The sequence below is a fragment of the Meriones unguiculatus genome, chromosome 3 (genome assembly GCF_030254825.1).
Source record: "Meriones unguiculatus strain TT.TT164.6M chromosome 3, Bangor_MerUng_6.1, whole genome shotgun sequence".
NCBI classification, from domain to species: Eukaryota; Metazoa; Chordata; class Mammalia; order Rodentia; family Muridae; genus Meriones; species Meriones unguiculatus.
This window is the reverse complement of record NC_083351.1, coordinates 160037803-160056940: the sequence shown is the minus strand read 5'-3', so window position 1 is coordinate 160056940 and position 19138 is coordinate 160037803. Positions and strand designations below refer to the sequence as shown.

At 37.2% G+C, this 19138-nt stretch overlaps 1 protein-coding gene across 1 annotated transcript in view; it reads left to right on the top strand.

Annotated features, from left to right (window-relative positions):
- The first annotated feature begins 6565 nt into the window (after nucleotides 1-6565).
- The window catches only part of LOC110543012 (transmembrane protease serine 11C), a 51299-nt gene continuing 38726 nt past the window's right edge, over nucleotides 6566-19138 (top strand). The window contains exons 1-2 of the mRNA XM_060380841.1: nucleotides 6566-6621; nucleotides 13916-14031. Coding sequence (XP_060236824.1) covers nucleotides 6566-6621; nucleotides 13916-14031 — 172 coding nt within the window. The remainder of the gene's footprint in view (nucleotides 6622-13915; nucleotides 14032-19138) is intronic.

Sequence of the window (19138 nt, the reverse complement as noted above, 5' to 3'; positions counted from 1 at the left end):
TCTTTTGTCATGCAGGCATACATATAAATAGAGTGCTTATATACACAAATAAACAAATCTTAAAGAAAATCAACCTCACTAGTAAAGACACACAGATACTGAACATAAAAGGATAGGAGCATCGATCCTTATGTATAACAAGATAGTTATCAAGCCAAAATTAGAAGAGATAGAAAAAAATCACTAGATATTAATAAAAAGAAGAGTCCATCAAGACCACACAGCAATTGGAGCAACACATGAACTGAATGTTGATGCACATAATTTAATACAACAAACCCAAAAAAAAAAAACGAGTATGCACAAATGTATCAAGGGTGGATAACTTTAGTTCCCATTGGTATCAATTTATCAATCAACCAGACAAAATGTCCAAAAAAGAAACTGCAGAACTAAAATGCACCATATTAAAAAAAAAAAACATTTATGAGGCATCTACAGCACATTCCTCTTCTCATCTGCTTGTGCAACTTTCTCTGAAATAGATTACATTTTAGGGCATAAAGTTTTACTAAAGGTAAAACTGCCAAAGTAATATACCTTAACTTATCAAATGATAAGAAAAAAAAGTAGAAATCAATTGCAAGAGAAACTCAGAGCTACACAAGCATGTAGAGCTTGAACAATAAGCTATTTTAAAAATGTGTGTACATATGTACAGAGTTTGCATGGGAGTTTGATTACACGTGGGTGAGCATGTGTGTTGGTGCAGGAGAACACTTGTTTTGTGAGGGGCCTGTATTAATATTGGGTGTCTTCTTAAATCATTCTTCACATTATTCATTGAGACATAGTTTCTTGATGACCTCAGAGCCTGTCAATCTGGCTCTGTATATCCATCTTTGGGGATCCTTGACTCTGCCTTCCTAGTACTGGGATTGTGGACAGCTGCCATGCCTGCCAAGCCTTTGGTAGGTTCTGGCAATATGAACTCCAGTCGTCATCCTTGCTGTGCAAACACTTTATCCACTGAGATATTTCCTTACCCTCGAACAGTCCATTTTTGAATGATAAGTAGGTCACCAAATACATTTGGGGTACTATGAATTCTAGACTGAAACACAGCTTAACAAGAGCTATGTGTTATAGGAAAGGCAATTTTACGAGACCATTTTGTGACTGTCTATGCTAAAAATATCACAAAGAAATCAAATAAACTCAATAATTGTCAGCATGATGTATTGTGCACGGTGTATAGTACTCTTATACTATTCAAATGGTGATTTCTCTATCCAACTATCTGGTTTCAATCCACAAATAGCATGGTTAGGTTTATTCTGAGTATCTCCTGTCTCAATTTGTGTAAATATGCTCATTATTTGTTCTTTACCTTACTAATAAACTCTGACCAGCCAATGCTGAATGTTAGAGAGAATACAGTGGGATATTTGGGTCCATCAAGGGGTTGAGGGAGGTACAGGCAGCATCAGGAGAAGAAAATCAGAAGCTAAGCAAGGATGATGGAGGTTTGGCTGGGATGAAACTAGACTAGCTTGGAGGTTTAGTATGGAGTAATAATTGCTCAATATTGTGTTCTAGGATAATTTTTAAAAAATCACGTTCTACCTGTGTCATTATTTGGGTAAATATCTGCTTAAAGATAAAATGCCACCATACTAATTTTATATTCACATATTCACATTAATAATCATTCTACACACAGTGTCCAACGTGGGGTATCAGTATGCAGAAGGACACATGATTTTTATCCCAGCCCCAGGCTCCCAGAATAATAACTCATAAGACTCAAAATAATTTTACAAATACCTAGGTCATATAGCTAGGCTCTTCTCTGAATAGCTCATCACTCAGTAACCTGTTAATACTAATCTACATTCTGCCACATGGCTGGTTACCTCTACTAAGGTACCATGCATCTGTCCTCCTCACATTTTGCCAGGGAATTTTCTACATCTGGCTGTATCCTGGAGTTCTTTTTGCCTGATGGATGTCCTACCTCCTATTTTCTGCCTAAACTATAGGCCCTCACAATTATTATTGACAGGTGAGGTCTCCATGCAGATACAAGATCTTCACTCAACATTAATAAATATAATAACAATGTTAATTTTAAAAGTTGCTTATGCAGCAGACCTCCCACATAATACATCTGGGAGAAGTGTTGTTGTTAATATATCTTGAAAAAGAATCACATGAAGTTCAGAAAAGCCAAATAACATGTCTCAGATCGCGGAGTGAACCTACAGTCTGAAATCAGGTTTTGAGACTATAGCCCTGTGCACTAGCCTTTTATAAAAATAATTGTTGGTATCAACAGAAATGTTCACATAAAAATCTAATTCTCATTTCCTAAGGTGAGTTTCCAATATAATAATCACTAACTCCAATTTACTTAATTCAATAATTATCATGCTAGATGGCCCAGCAGGCAAAAGCACTTGCCACCAAGCCTGATGACTTGACATATTCCGAATATTTAAATGATGGAAGAAGAAAACTGGCTCCTGTAAGCTGTCCATTAACCTCCAAATATCCATGGCATACATGCACTCACACACACATACATACGTACAAACAAACAAACAAACAAACAAATAAATGTGGTTAATAGACATGCTCTCCCTAGCCCCTACATGATGGGAGTGATAATGTGATGATGATCTCATCTTCAAGGCTTAGTACCTATTCTCATTCTCTATTGAAATTATTGCCTTAGAGTCATGGCATAGTTCAGTTTCATGTTTCTGTTAAATTTCTCTAGGATTTTCTACATTTCTCTATATTTCTGCTCAATGGACATAGCATAAAACTGCTTTCTAAATATTTGTTTATACCCACAGACTAGTGCAGGTGTCTGCCTTTTGGAGAAGCCTGTTATGGCTGTGAGTGATGGACAAAATGGACATAAGTGAGAGTGGGGTTGCATGCTCAGTTGAAACAGGACATTTCTATCACACACACAAGTTCTAGGAAACACTGAAGAAGAGGAAGCAGAGTGTTGTAAAAGCCAGACAGTGGGGAGACATACTATAAAACAGCCTTCCAGATATGATGGAGCTGTAGCAAACATGGACACACAATGATGGTGATCACCTGCAAGGACTACATTTAAAAAAAAAAAAAAAAGAACATAAAATGGGAAGAAGACAGGCAGACAGACAGACAGATATGACATTAGAAAGAGTGTTAGCTGGGAAGAAGATGGTTAGGGATAGTGAGAGTTAGAATGAGAAGAATTAATATGATTACAGCTACAGTATATAAATTGTGAAACTGTCAGAAAGTTAATTAAAAAGGATCCTTAAAGATTGTTAAGAACTACTTTATTTTAAAAGAATGTGTTGTATGATCAGGACAATAGTAATGTGAAGGAATTAAAAACTTATATAGGGCCAGCAGTATTCTTCAGTAGGTAAAGCACTTGCTGCCAAGACTAATAACCTGAGTGAAACTTCCTGAACCCACATGGAAGGAACGACTCACAAGTTATTTGGTAACCTAAATATATACACACAGACACACACACACACACACAGATGGAGGAAGGGAGGAAGTCAAAGAGAGACAAACATACATACATTTTTTAAACTTGTTTAAAGGTCAGTAACAATAAACAATGTTTACTTTCACATATGAGTCATCAAAATGTAAAGCAAAATTTTATTCTGCCTTACTCATTTTATATTTTATGTCCTCAGTCATTCTGTACTTATAAAAAATACATTGTTTTTACTTCATTTTTATTTTTAAACTTATTCTCTGACAACTTCATGCATGTATATAATATATTCAGTCCCCCAACCTCCTCTCATGTCTATCCTGTTCTTTCTTCCCCCAGAGTCGGCCTCTTACTGTTTTCTGGTTTGTGTCTTACTGCATGACAGTAATATAAAAATTGGGTTTTACAGGACACAGAACAGGAGCCTACCACCAGCTGTGTATCAAAGCAAATGCTGAAGCTCATAGCCAAACTTTAGGCAGAGTGCGGGTAATCTTATGAAAGGAGGGGGAGATAGAAAGACCTGGAGAGGACAGGAGCTCCACAAGGAGAGCAACAGAACCAAAACATCTGAGCACAGGGGTCTTTTCTGAGACTGATACTCCAACCAAGGACCATTCATGGAGATAACCCAGAACCCCTGCACAGATGTAGCCCAAGGTAGCTCAGTATCGAAGTGGGTTCCCTAGTAAAGGGAACACGGACTGTCTCTGACATGAACTCAGTGGCCTGCTCTTTGATCACCTCCCCCTGAGGGCGGGGAACAGCCTTGTCAGGCCACAGAGGACAATGCAGCCAGTCCTGATAAGATCTGATATGCTAGAGTCAGAGGGAAGTGGAGGAGGATCTCCCCTATCAGTGGCCTTGGAGAGGGGCAAGGGAGAAAATGAGGGAAGAAGGGTGAGATTGGGAGAGAATGAGGAAGAGGGCTAGAGCAAGGATACAAAGTGAATAAACTGTGATTAATATAAAAAATAAAAATTAAAAAAACTGGGTTTTAATAACATTATTTGAATTCAATAGCCTATAAGTTGGTTGATTTTAATAGTATCTTAAGGTGAACAGTGACACCATTAAAAAGTTTAAAAAAAAAAAAGAAAAATAATTAACCAGACTTAGAAATTCTCTGATTTCAATAATCACAAATATTTAAAACTATTTTAAAAGCACTTCTACATAGTTTTGTGATTTTAAAAGAAGCTTAAAATTATGGTTTCCATGTAAAACCCTTCCATAACATTCTTCCAATATAGAATGTTACAGGTATAATCCAATGTTTTTCCTTGAATTCATCTACATACCTAATTGGCTGACTCCCACCAATAGCACAAAGGACTAGATTTGCTTCTGTATTCATAGAGTGCTTTGTATGTGTTTCATCTCATGTTTTTATTTATATGTCCTAATATCCAACTTACCTCACTGCCTTAATGTGAGATTAAAAGTATCTAATAATATGATTTAGTGCAAAGTCCACAAAGTTTTGTGATATGTGTCGTCGATGAGGGAGAAAGTATCATCCTTGAGAATCTTTATCTCCATTGCCCCTGGTCTAATGTATCCCATGCCCTGTTTCTAGGAGTTTAATAGTGTCTATGAGTTTCAATTGATAAGAAACCTCAAAGGATAAATAAGATTTATAGAGACAATTGCAAATGGCAAGAATACACTGAATATTTTACGCACATATACTGAAGTAGTGTTTGTGATGATCAATTACATATGATCAAAGTAGATATTAGTAGACGATGTTGATAGATCTCTATCAAGGTCCTGTCAGCAAGTGCACACTGCCATTATGATTCTTTATTATTATTATTATTATTATTAATTTGTAAATTTAATTGTATTTATATATTTATTTATTACAATTTATTCACTTTGTATCCCTGCTGCAGCCCCCTCCCTTGTCTCTTCCCAGTCCCAGCCACCCTCCCTTTTCTCCCCCTATGCCCCTTCCTTAGTCCCCAGGGGAGGACCTTCTCCCCTTCCCTCTGACCCTAGCCTATCAGGTATCATCAGGACTGGTTGCATTGTCTTCCTCTGTGGCCTGGTAAGGCTGCACTCCACAGGGGGAGGTGATCAAAGAGCTAGCCTAGAGTTTCATGATATCTCTGATTATCATTCCCATACCATATTTTGGGAAGAAGACCAGCACAGACATCACGGAGCTGAGCGTCTTTTAAAATGACTGTTGCCTGGTGTGAGTGGAACACCCTGTAATCACAGTACTTGTAAGGATTTCCAGTTCAGGGCTTGCCAACACTGTATAGTGAGACCCTGCCTAAGGAGAAAGAGAGAAATAGAAAAGACTAGTAAACAAGGAAATCTTTTCTCCTTCAGCATAAAAACTAAACTCTTCCTTACACCCTTACTGTGTCCCTTGGCCTCTAGCAAATTCAATTTCTTCCACATAATTGAACGTTAAGATGTGTCCTATCTTGCCTCTGCACCGATATCAAAATTGGCTACAAAAAGCCAGATTGCTATCCAAAACGTGGAAAATTGCTGGTTAAACCCATATATCTTTTAATTAAAACTCAACACCCTGTAAGTTTCAGAGTAACAAACATTCTTTAAAGAGCTCTAGAATTAAAGTGGCAGTAAAAATTTCAGAAGGGAATTCATATAGGGATGATACATGGTTGCAAGAGAGTTATGGGTTGGAAAACATTCAGATCCTAATGGAAGGTTAGAGCTTCAAGAGCCATTGGTTGTTCACAGAGGAACCAACAAGAAATCGCCAGAAGTTTTAGAAGTGAAGTCTAAGTAAGCAGTAGGGAGAAAACTGCTGTCTTTCGATGCTGGACACAGACCCATTCTCTCAGGCCAGTCAGTCCAGCTACTTCCTTAGTCACCACAACCTAATTTTCAATTTTGCCCCCAACAGAAGTGATAGGATTATTTATTATTTATGAATTGGCTCACGGTTTACTAATGTTTTAAAATTAATTAGTAAATGTTTGGAAAGCACTTTGAAGATGAAAAGTTGTGTAAGTGCTAAGTATTATCATTATGCCATTATCATAAAACACATGGAAGCCACAGATTCTTGTAAGCTAAATAGGTGGAGGATGACTGTGCCACGCAGCACTCAAGGGGAAGATGGCAAGGGGACAGCCTCGGCGGAGCGAGGAGCCAAGGACTTCGTTGCAGAACAGGTGTGTGTGAGGGCGGGGGAAAGGGCCAACAGGAGGTTTTACCATGGCTCAGCAAGGTTCTGCTGAGAGGATTAACTGCTTATGTACTTAACCTGCATTTAAAGTTCTTAAAAATAAGTAGTTTCTTCCACCTTTTATGGAAATTCGGCAAATATAGTGAAAACAAAGGGGAAATGGTTTTAATGATTATAATGGAAAAGTTTTTGCCGTTAGAGTTTACTCTAAACTCTCAGTTATTAACAAGGTGTTCTTGGGTAACTGCTGAAACATAAAGATTTGAGGTGGGGATATCTTTAAGCTTCACTATGAATAAAGAAAGGACACTAAACAGATGTATATTAAATATGTGCCTGTGTTTCTAGTGGTGTGAGGTGATGGAGATATAGTTATGTTTACTGTTTTATTTACTGAGCTATTCTCACACTTGGAAGTGGTAAAACAAAGCCGAAGTCTTGTTTTTAAAACTGATGGAACAGCACAGCACTTCACTACTCTGTAATTTTAGTGGCATGATTTAACACTTAGTTTGGAAGCAAAGGCAAAACCAAAGGGAAGATTTTGATTCCTGACATTAGCAATGATACATTAGTTAGTAATTGGCCTGGAAGCCAAGGAAATGTGCTGACCTTATGTAGGAGGCAGGTGGACCAGAATTTTTACATTTACATTTTAATTTTTAAGCTAATCTGATTAACAGAAAGTAAAGTGTTTACATATACACTAGTTTTTCCAGAATTATCACAAAATGCAAACGTTGATAGACTCATCGGGAACTACTATATTTTAAAAACAGACACAGTCTGGATAAAATCTAGATTCTGGGTGACCAGCATGTTGGGCTGTTGCAACACCCCCATAAACAGTTTTCACAGTGCCACTTTTCACATTCACATTATTATTTAGCTTTTTCTTAAATGTTAGTGAAATACTGAAATGTTTTCCATAAAATTAAGTTAGTTTTCATTATTTTATTCACTTACCCAAACCTATAAAATTCTCAGGCACTAAGTAGTGTCTTTTACCTCCTTCAGATCAACTTGATCATCTTCTTATACTCCATAAATTTTACCTAAGCTAGTTATATCACAAAAAATTAATAATTTTAGGCCCAGGCCACAGTTGGAAATCCCTGTATGTCCTTTATGAATAATCCTTTGAATCACTAATCTTATTATTACACCTGAATGACTCCAATACACACTTCTTTAGTAAATCACATGTGTAAAATTGGCATGTGTTGTTAAAATAAAACCAACTTTTTCTGTTCTTTACCTCAACTCCTTACCAAGACTCAACTTGTTTAGTGTTTCACAATTTGTTTTTCAAACATTCCATCTAGTAATAAGAATTTGAGGGAGCAGAATTCACATGCCTGACGTTGTTTATAAGAATGTTCTAATGAAAAGAAAAATAACAAAGTGGGACATACCTCTTGAGTTTAGGAATTGGAAGGATGTCTGGGGTGTGAAGGGAGCCCTAAATCCTTATTCCTACCTATGTGTATGAAGATACCCAGAGGGAGCCCCCATTCCCAGTACCCCCCACAAAGAAAGATCACTATAAAGGTTGGCTCCCCTTCCTTAAAATCCCTCCCAGCTCTAGACCAGGAAGTTTCTACTTCCAAGAAAGCTACATTAAGGAAGTTTGAGATCAAAATGATGATTCCCTACCAATCAAATTCTTGTACTCAAGAATTACTTTTACATATCCTTGTAGGAAATCAGAAGGTATATCAAAAAATGGTTGCTAAATATCTATAAATAATGAAATTGTTATAAAACAAGTGTTCATATTTTTGTTTTGTTTTGTTGCTGTTGTTTATTGAGATGGGTTTCCCGGTGTAGCCTTACCCGTCCTAGACTTGCTTTGTAGACAAGGCAGTACTAGAACTCACAAAATCCATCTGCCTCTGCCTCCCCCATTGCTGGTATTACAGGAGTCCACCACCTTGCTCAGCTAGTCTTCACTTTTTTTAATTTACAGAAGCAGACTTTTATATGGTTCTATGTATTATAAGGACACAATTGAGAAGAGTAGAAAAATAGAACCCAACTCCTTGCCACATCAAAATTTTCATTTATAACATTTTCACTGGGACCGATTCTGTGGCAAGTGTGTGAATAAAGGTAAAATACGCATGCATTTACTGGTAAAGTGTGGAGGAGAATGTCTGAGGACACAGCCTCACAGGTAGGACTAACTTACCAGAGCTCACCATATCATGTAACCAATTACTTCACACAAAATTATAAACACTGTTTTAGATTCAATATGTGAATTGGAGGAAATATATTTTCCATCTAAATCAAAAGAATCTCTTGAACCCGGGAAACACTCTTAAGGCTAATCTAGAGAGAAAGGGAGAAATGGACTGTACATATGTGGAGTAATTCCTTTTTTTTTTTCTCATAACCCCAAAAGTTCATAGACTCATATGGAAACATTGAAAGACACCAATCTCTATGTGCAAAAAACTTAGACAATGGGCTTTTCAACAAAGAGAATCTTATCTGAAGTAAAATGAAACTTCTGAGAGACATGGAGATGTCATTGACATTGGTTTCTTTAGGAAAAAAAAAACACTCAAGGAATCAGTGCTAAGCAATTAAAAAGTAGGCTTCCTAACAGATACTTGATTTTTTTTTTACCAAAAAAATAAAAATACTATATGCACTAATATAGGTTATTCAAGATGACTAGTATTTAATATAGTCACTAATATATGTTTATGTTTCTTGATGTTAGAAATACCCTACAGACATCCATATAAACATGTAAATATGTAACAAGTATATGAGTAGTATATAGACTAAGTAAAATATAGAACATGAAGTATGTAATATAGCATATAAAACAAAATATGAGTTTCTCTTAATATAAAACAAAATACTGATATTTATACATGCATTAATAGTAATTCATACTACTTTTCCACTGTATCCCTGACAGTGTTTTGGTGTTTGCCGTTGGTTTCTATGTTTTGAACATCTTCATTGATTTATTTTAGATTTGTATATATATTTATATAGTATCCCAAATCATATTAATAAAAAAAACCGAACCAAGCAACTTCCAAAAAAAAAAAAAAGAAAAGAAAAGAAAAGAACACAAGAGAAAAAAAAAAGGTGGGGGGAAAGAGCTCCCTTATCAGTGGATTAAGGGAGGGTGTATAGGGGGGTGAAGAGGGAAGGAGGATGGGTTTGGGAGGAGACTAGGGAGGGGACCACAGCTGGGATGCAAATTGAATAAATTATAATAAATGATAATCATAATAAAAAGAAATTAAAAGAAAAAAATAGTAATTCATAATGTTGATATATAGCAAAATACATACATAAAATGTAAATATATCTATATCTATATATATGGATTGAACTGTGCCCTCTCATTCATACATTAATATTCTAGCCCCTGATCTCTCAGGGAAGGAATACATTTGGGGGAAAATTAAATGGCGTGATTAAGGTGAGGTTATTGGGTACAATATAACAGTATGACTGTACTTATAAGTGAAGGAGTCAAGATATGGGAACAAAAGAATGGTGTGAAGTCACAGGGGGAATACCCATCACCTATAGTCTCAGGAGTGTGTGAACCTGCCAGAATCTTATTTTCAGGTTTCCAACCACCATAAGCAAGAACTCAACTTTCTGCACTGACCATAACTAGTCTGTGAAACTTGTCATGGCAGTCCTGCAAGCTGATAGCAATACACGCTACACAGAACAAGTTATTTTTTAACAGTTCTTTCACATTACATTTAAAGAGGAAAAATGTACAATGGTTAACAAATATGGGAACTAGACAGTCTTCATTTAATTTCTAGAGACACGTATTCTACATCTGTGTACGTCTAAATAAAAGAGCATTTTGTAGTGCTAAAACATAAATATAATAAAATAAAAATTGTTTCCCAATTTTCAAATTATAAGACAGTTTCTTATAATAGCTTTTAAAGGACAGGGGTGGACTCAATAGGTGATATTTGATGTGCAAGCACGAATACCAGAGTTGAGAGCCGTAGCCCCCACTTAAAAATCCAAGCGTGGGGGCACAGTGCCTATAAGCAGTATAGAAGAGGCAAAGGCAGGAAGATTTGGGTGGTCTGACTGGATTAGAAGTACCAGGGTGGACAAATGGCTCCCTGACTATGGTGGAACTGACTGAAGAGACGCTTGGCTTCCTGAGGCTGTAGCTTTGAACTGGCCAACCTGCTGGGTTTTGTAGAGAAACATTACACGTGTCCATAACTGTGGGATCCGATCCTAGGGACCAGGGCTCTCCCTAACATGTAAAGCTTTTAAACTTGTATGTCATTAAAATAATTTCAGATTTGCTTATTAAAAGGTGGAGAAAGAGAAAGGAAAGGTACACAGCATTGATTTGAGACCGCCATAAACACACAAACAGGCATCTACACCCCACCACATAAACACAGATTTTTAAAAATGAATAAATTAAAATTTTGTGTATTCTCCTATACTATCCATCTATTGTTTCCAAGATGTACTTAATGCCTAAAATTTACATAGGAAGGGAAGATAGAATAGTGGCTGTCGGGAGTTAAGGAAGGTGGGGAAATGAGATAAGTAGATTAAATAGTTAAAAGGCAACATGCAGAGCCTCTAATGATAAAAATGCTCAGTCTCTTGGCTCTGTGAATATGAATCAATGTCCAGGCTCTGATATTATAGTATAAATCACCATCAAAGGTAACTATTTAGAGTGTACAAGGAATTGAGATTATTTCTTATAGTTGCTTATAAGAAATAAGAACGAAAGGGAGAACTGTAGAGAGCTGCGTAATGCAGCGCCTTAAAGATGGAGCTGGTTTCCGCCTTCCACCTTCCCAATGGTGAGTGCTCTTTGTCACAAACAACTCCACATTTGGCTAAGGCTGAGGATCTGGCTTGCTTCCATGTATGTGGACCTATCTGCATTGCCCACATGGCATCTGGGGTTGGCTACCCAGAGGCTATTTAAGCTGTGGGCTGGCTTTCCCCAGGGTCAGATGATTGTTCAAGGTTCCTGAATAAACTGCATAAAAAAAAAAAGAACTATATAGTTCTTATAAAAGTCTACAATTGCTTCAAAATAAAACATTGATCTGAAAACTTTTAAAAATACAGAAACATATCTAAGAAGAGTATTCTGTAAAATAATTTGATCAAAAACTACAGCAGAGCAATGCCACAAAGAAAAAGTAGAATTTGAAAACTACACCAGTTTTAAAAAGTTGAGACATACAAGAACCAAATGCAATGTAGAAATTTTGATTTCATTTTGGCTCCAGCAAACATATGTAAAAGACATTTGGAAGACAAGTTTAAATGTGAACGTGGTATTAATGGATATTAAGAAATTAATAGTAGTTTCATTAGGTATATCAATGTTCACAGAAAAAGTAATCTTAATTTTTAGATAGAACATAAATTAACTAGGATGATATCATGAGTTCATTGTAACTACTTAAAAAAAAACTACATAAAAACATGAAGTAAATATTATTGTAAAATGCTAATAGTTCTTAAAGTTTTAAAGTAGGAATGTGGCCATTAGTCCAATTAGTCTTTTTTGGGGGTGTGTATTGAAGCTTTTTCAAGTCATTATTCTACTTCTTCACCTAGATTTGGGGCTTTTTTTGTTCTTCTTTTCAGCAAACTCTTGGAAGATAAGATCAATGGCCAGCTCTCTAATTCCACTAATTCCATTCTCTTTCAAACTCTCTAACCATGTTATCTCTAAAGCCTTCTGTCAAGATCACCTTTATGATGCTCATCTGTGACTACCATCCTTATTCTCTGTTCTATCTGAGCTACCTTCTAGCACAGCTTTGACTGTTCCTCATCCTTGGTTCACCTCCATTGGCCTCCAGCAGCCACTTTGCCTGGCTTGCTCATCCCTGTTGTCTCCTCTTGTATCTATCCCATGCCAGGTCTTCTCTCTCTCTCTCTCTCTCTCTCTCTCTCTCTCTCTCTCTCTCTCTCTCTCTCTCGTGCACGCACACACACACACACACACACACACACACTCTAACAAAAATGTACTCAGGTAATAATATCTTGATTTTTTTTTCTCTACCTACAGTTACTCCGTTGGTATTTTCATCCACTGCCATACTGTAATATGCATACTCAGGGATGACAAGTTAATATGAGTAGCCTATACTCCTATTCCAAATTTCACATTGTGTTGCCATGGGAACACCTGCTGAACATCCCTAACAATACTGCTGCAGAAAAGCCTGTTCTTCTTATATGATGACAATGCCATCTTTTAAGTATTCCAGCTAAACACTTAGAAATCATCCACAATTCCTCTGTTAGAACCCATTTTTTCATCAGGACATCTCCGTCAGCTTTATAGTTACAGTCTATACAGAATAGAACCTCTTTCCTCCACCTTTATTACCCTGCTCTCAGCCAACACCATTGTCTGTTTCAGTCATTGTAATATTTTCTGTCCTGTCCCTCTCCTTCTACTTGTCTTCTGTAGTTCACTCTGTACAGCATCCAAAGGTATCCCATTAAGACATTAGGCCAAGTCATCACAATTTTCCGCTTAAACCTACTCAGTGCTGCCATTTTGCTCAGTGAAAAACCAACGTCATCATCATGAGGCTCAAGAAATCTAGGACTTAATGCTTCTCAAGCTTGCTTTTCCATTACTCTCCCCTCATCCTTGTACAGACACACTCTGTAGCATGCCAAGCTTCTCCTTACGCTGGACCTTCCTTGAGTCATTCTCTTTGTCTGGAATTTTCCAGATGTCAGTATGCATAACTCTTTTATTTGTAACTATGCTATCTCTTTACCTTCGTGGTGCACCTTGACCACTGTACTTAATAGCAGTTTATCACTCCTGCAGGGAAAACAAGTGCCCATATTTCTGATCTTTCCCAGTCCTGCTTTCCTATAGCACTTAATACCTTGTAGCCAGTTATACATTGCGCTTATTGATTTATTTTTGTCCTATGTAGGAGCACTACTCTGTGGTTTGTAAGCTCCACAGGGACAGAGGTTCCTACAGTAGTGCCTAGCAGAGTAAAACAATTACAATACTTTTAGAAGGAATAAAAGAGTATTGATTTAGTGTTACCATTATCAATCATGGGTACTAAAAAATCAGCAGTCACAATGCTTTATCCACTACCTCCACTGTTTCCAAACTCATCATCTACTGAATACATCATTAATGTAAAATAACACAATTTTACCCTTAATGTTAAATTCATGTGTATTTCCAAGGGTACTAAGTTGAGCTCTTACTGACACCTTCCTGTTCTTTTACTCAGAACAGAGTGCAAAGGACAAATAAAACTTACAGAGTGTGGAAAGATTACCCTAGGCATCTTACTGGCCGTGGTTGCTGCAGTAGTAATTGGACTCATTGCCTATTTTGTCGCCTGTGGTAAGTATTCATTATGTTTGTCTTTACAATCACATGAGTTTATTGACTCTACATTGAGAAAACTAAGAAATTTAAGGAAGGAAAGGAAACAGATAACTTTTGTTATCTCTTTTTTTTTAACATCATGGTCATTAACATTTACCTCACTAATATATAAAACTCTATTGAGGGATAACTAATATATAAAAAATGCACATGTAACATTTTAATTAGTTTTGGTATATGATCATTGCACTATCAGTACAATTAAGATAGTAAATATTTACCCCAAAAGCTTGTTCTCAGACTTTGTCCTCGAGTGACATTAGCCCAGTGCATTCTAAATTAGAGATATTGTAATGTTTTGTTTTGTCTTCTGAAAAGATTTTGGAATTGAGATCATATTGATGAAGAAAGTACACCCAGCCTCTATTTGTTGAACTTAGTAGCTCTATAAAGAGACAATCAATGAGCTAACAAATAAATATAAAAGCTGAGAAGCCTTTATATAGTCAGAGAACCCCAAACCAGACTAGATTTGATTCTGTACATCATCTCTGAAAATCCCTATTTCAAATCAACGAATTTTAAATCAACTCTTATAATCATTTGGAACTTTTTTTTAAAGAATACTGTCAAAATAGGCTGGGGATGCAGCTCAGTGATATAATACTTATGTAGAATGCATGAATCTTTAGGCTCAATTCCCAGTAACCCAGAAAGAAAGAAAGAAAGAAAGAGAGAGAGAGAGAGAGAGAGAGAAAGAAAGAAAGAAAGACAGACAGACAGACAGACAGACAGAAAGAAAGAAAGAAAGAAAGAAAGAAAGAAAGAAAGAAGAAAAAGAAAGAAAGGGGGAGAGAGGGAGAGAAAAAGAAAAACCAGAGGGGACAAGGAAGGAAGGCAAGAATGAAGTTGAAAAGAAGAGAGAAAATAGTATCACATTAATATACTAGTCCTAAGTTGTAGTGTTATAGGATAAATAAGTTCAGATGTTCTCTTTAACAGGAGGGTAACCACAGATTTTGATAATGTAGTGAATTTTTGTTAGTCTAAGTATAACATTGCATTGTTTTTTTCTAAGAATTTCATAAATGATTGTAATATATATTGAACATAAACACCTCTATGCCTCCTCCTAATGCTTGCCAGAGCCACTACCTATCCCAAACTCCTTTCAACTTTGTGTCCTTATTTTTTTATTAATTTTTTATATTAATTACAGTTTATTCACTTTGCATCCCAGCTGTAGCCCCCTTCCTCATTCCCTCCCAATCCTACCCTCCCTCATCTCCTCCCATGCCCCTCTCCAAGACCACTGATAGGGAAGGTCCTCCTCCCAATCCATCTGACCCTAGCTTATCAGGTCTCATCAGGACTGGCTGCATTGTCTTCCTCTTTGGTATGGTAAGGCTGTTTCCCCCACAGGGGTAGATGATCAAAGAGCCAGCAACTGAGTTCATGTCAGAGATAGTCCTTACCAGGGAACCCACTTGGATACTGAGCTGCCATGGGCTACAGGGGTTCTAGGTTATCTCCATACATGGTGCTTAGAGTTTCAGTCTCAGAAAAGACTCCTGTGCCCAGATTTTTTGGTTCTGTTGCCTTCTTTGTGGAGCTCCTGTTCTCTCCAGGTCGTACTATCTCCCCTACTTTCCAGGATTCTCTGCACTCTGTCCAAAGTTTGGTTAAGAGTCTCAGCATCTGCTTTAATACACTGCTGGGTAGAGTCTTTCGAGGACATCTGTGGTAGGCTCCTGTCCTGTTTCCTGTTTTCTCCTCTTTCCAATGTCCATCTTGTTTGTATTTCTGAGTGAGGACTGAACATCTTACCCAGAGTCCTTCTTCTTGCTTAGCTTCTTTAGGTACACAGATTTTGGTATGTTTATCCTATGTTATATGTCTAATATCGACTTATAAGTGAGTATATACCATGCGTGTCTTTTTGATTCTGTGATACCTCACTCAGGATGATCTTTTCTAGATCCCACCATTTGCCTACAAATTTCATGATTTCCTTGTTTTTAATTGCTAAGTAGTATTCCATTGTGTAAATGTACCACAATTTCTGTATCTATTCCTCTGTTGAGGGACATCTGGGTTTTTTTTCCAGGTTCTGGCTATTATTAATAAAGCTGCTACAAACGTGGTTGAGCAAATGTCCTTGTTGTGTACTTGAGTATCTTTTGAATATATGCCTAGGAGTGGTATAGCTGGATCTTGATGAAGCTATATTCCTAATTGTCTGAGAAAGTGCCAAATTGATTTCCAAAGTGGTGGTATTACCCATATACTCCTGGGTATGAGGTTATCAGTGGTTCTCATTAGTGTGACTTTTTAATACAGTTTAACTAGTGTGACTCTTTAATACAGTTCCTCATGTTGTGGTGACCCCCAACCATAAATTATTTTGTTACTACTTCATAACTATAACTTTGATTGTGCTATTAATCATAATGTAAGCATCTGATACATAGGATATCTTATATGTGACCTCTCAAGGGGATGTAACCCACATATTAAGAGCCACTGCTCTAAAGCACAGTGGTCCTCCTCCAGAATCCATGAGGTTGAGATAGAAGCTCAAGAGCCCCAACTCTTCCAGCTGGAATGTTGACTGGTTTGACTTCATTCCAGCATCCACAGCTGCTAAGAGTTCATGAGTACTGTGGCCCTGTCATACACAGAAATCACAATTTCATTCCAAACCTCTCCAATCTTGGCTCTTAGAATCTTTTTAGTTCCTTTTTCGTGTTGTCCTTGAGCCTTGGTGGTAGAGGGTATAATTATAAATATACCATTTGTGTACGAACATTATACAGACACTTATTCTCTATAATTTGACCAATTGTGAGTTTCTAAATAGACTGCTGTCCACATCACAAAGAAATTTCCATTATGAGGTTTACTATGAGCTATACTAATTTATTGGCACAGAGATGCATATTTATAATGCAGTTTGGAATTAGATCCAAATTTTAAAAGCTATAATAAAAGTATTGTTAATATCATTTATTGTAAAAAATTGCTGTTTGTACTACAATTTCTGTATCCATTCTTCAGTTGAGGGACATCTAGTTTGTTTCCAGATTCTGGTTATTATAAATAAAGCTGCTATGAACATGGTTAAGCAAGTGTCCTTGTTGTGGTTGAGTATTTTTGGATATATGCATTATTATTATTGTTGTTGTTGTTGTTGTTGTTGTTGTTTACAATTTATTTTCTTTGTATCCCAGTTGCAGCCTCCTCCCTCATTTCCTTCCAGTCCCACTCTCTCTTACACGACCTCCCCTATCTCTCTTCCCTAGTCCATAGATGGGAGAAGTCCTCCTCCCCTACTGTCTGACAGGTTCCATCGGGACTACCTGGATCTTCTTCTTCTGTGGGCTGGCTAAGTTGTCCCATCAGGGAGAAGTTCTCAAGGAACAGGCAACCAAGTTCTTAGCCATTGGGGAAATGCAAATCAAAATGACTCTGAGATTCTACCTCACACCCATCAGAATGGCTAAGATCAAAAACTCAAGTGACAACGTGCTGAAGAGGATGTGGGGAAAGGAGAATGCTTCTCCACTGCTGGTGGAATGTAAACTTGTACAACCTCTTTGGAAATCAATCTGGTGCCTTCTCAGAAAACCAGGAATAGTGTTACCTCAAGACCCAGCTATACCACTACTGGGCATATACCCAAAAGATGCTCAACCATAAAACAAGGACATTTGCTCAACTATGCTCATAGCAGTTTTATTCTTAATAGCCAGAATCTGGAAACAACCTAGATGTCCTTCAACAGAAAAATGAATACAAAAACTGTGGTACTTTTATACAATGGAATACTACTCAGCTATTAAAAACAAGGAAATCATAAAAAATAGATGGAACTAGAAGAGATCATCCTGAGTGAGGTAATCCAGAACCAGAAAGACACACATGAGATATATTCACTTATAAGTGGATATTAGGCATAAAATATAGGATAAACATACTAAAATCTACAGACCTAAAGAAGCTAAACAGCGAGGAGGACCCTAGGAAAGATGCTTCATTCTCATTCAGAAGTAAAAATAAGAGAAGATCTCAGATAATCCAAAGGCATTTTCAGAATGCAAATGCAAGAGGATCACTCTTAGATATTACATAGGCTTGATAACACTTTTTTTAGATTATTTTTATTTTTATTAATTACAGTTTATTTACTTTGTATCCCCCGTACCGCCCTCCCTCCTTCCCTCCTAACCCCACCCTCCCTCTTCCCCATCCATGTCCCTCTCCCAGTCCACTAATAAGGGAGATCCTCTTCCCCTTCCTTCTCATCATAGTCTATCAGGTCTTATCAGGAGTGGCTGCATTGTCTTCTTCTGTGGCCTGTTAAGGCTGCTCTCCCCTCAGGGGGAGGTGATCAAAGAGCAGGCCAATCAGTTCCTGTCAGAGACAGTCCTTGTCCCCATTACTATGGAGGCCACTTGGACACTGAATTGCCGTAGGCTACCTTCGTGCAAGGGTTCCAGGCCATTTCCATGAGTGGTCCTTGGCTGGAATGTCAGTTTCAGAAAAGACCCCTGTGCACAGAGTTTTTTAGATCTGGATAACACACTTTTTAAGATTAGCATTCAATCAGGTAAAAATAAGAGATGCGTTACCCTGGAAAAGAGAAGAATGTCAACAAAATGACACATGGTTGATTCTTGGAGAAAGTTAATCTTCCTCACTAACCTTCTTATTACTTCTATTTTAATATATTTCCTTTTTTTTCCTACTAGTCAAAAACAGAACTCTTAAACTCTTTACACCCCTCCACAAATAGCTACTTTGGCTCCAAGGAATAGTAAATAACAGTAAAAACGTAAGAGTACAGGCAAACAGAGCCTTCACAACTGCCCTTTGATTCGCTTCATCATTTTGCTCGGCATCCAAAGCCAAGTGCAGCAATACATTGTGTAAAGGGCATTGTAAACTCTCCAATGGTCCATCTGAGAGAACAGAGCAGGAAACAAATCTGAAAAGTAGAAGTTGAGGCCCAAGCTGAGGACTTTCAAGATAGCTCAACTTGTAAGATTAATTCAGACACAATAGGTCACATGTATGACATTCAGCTGTTAAACTATGCATTAAACTGGGCATATATAGTGTT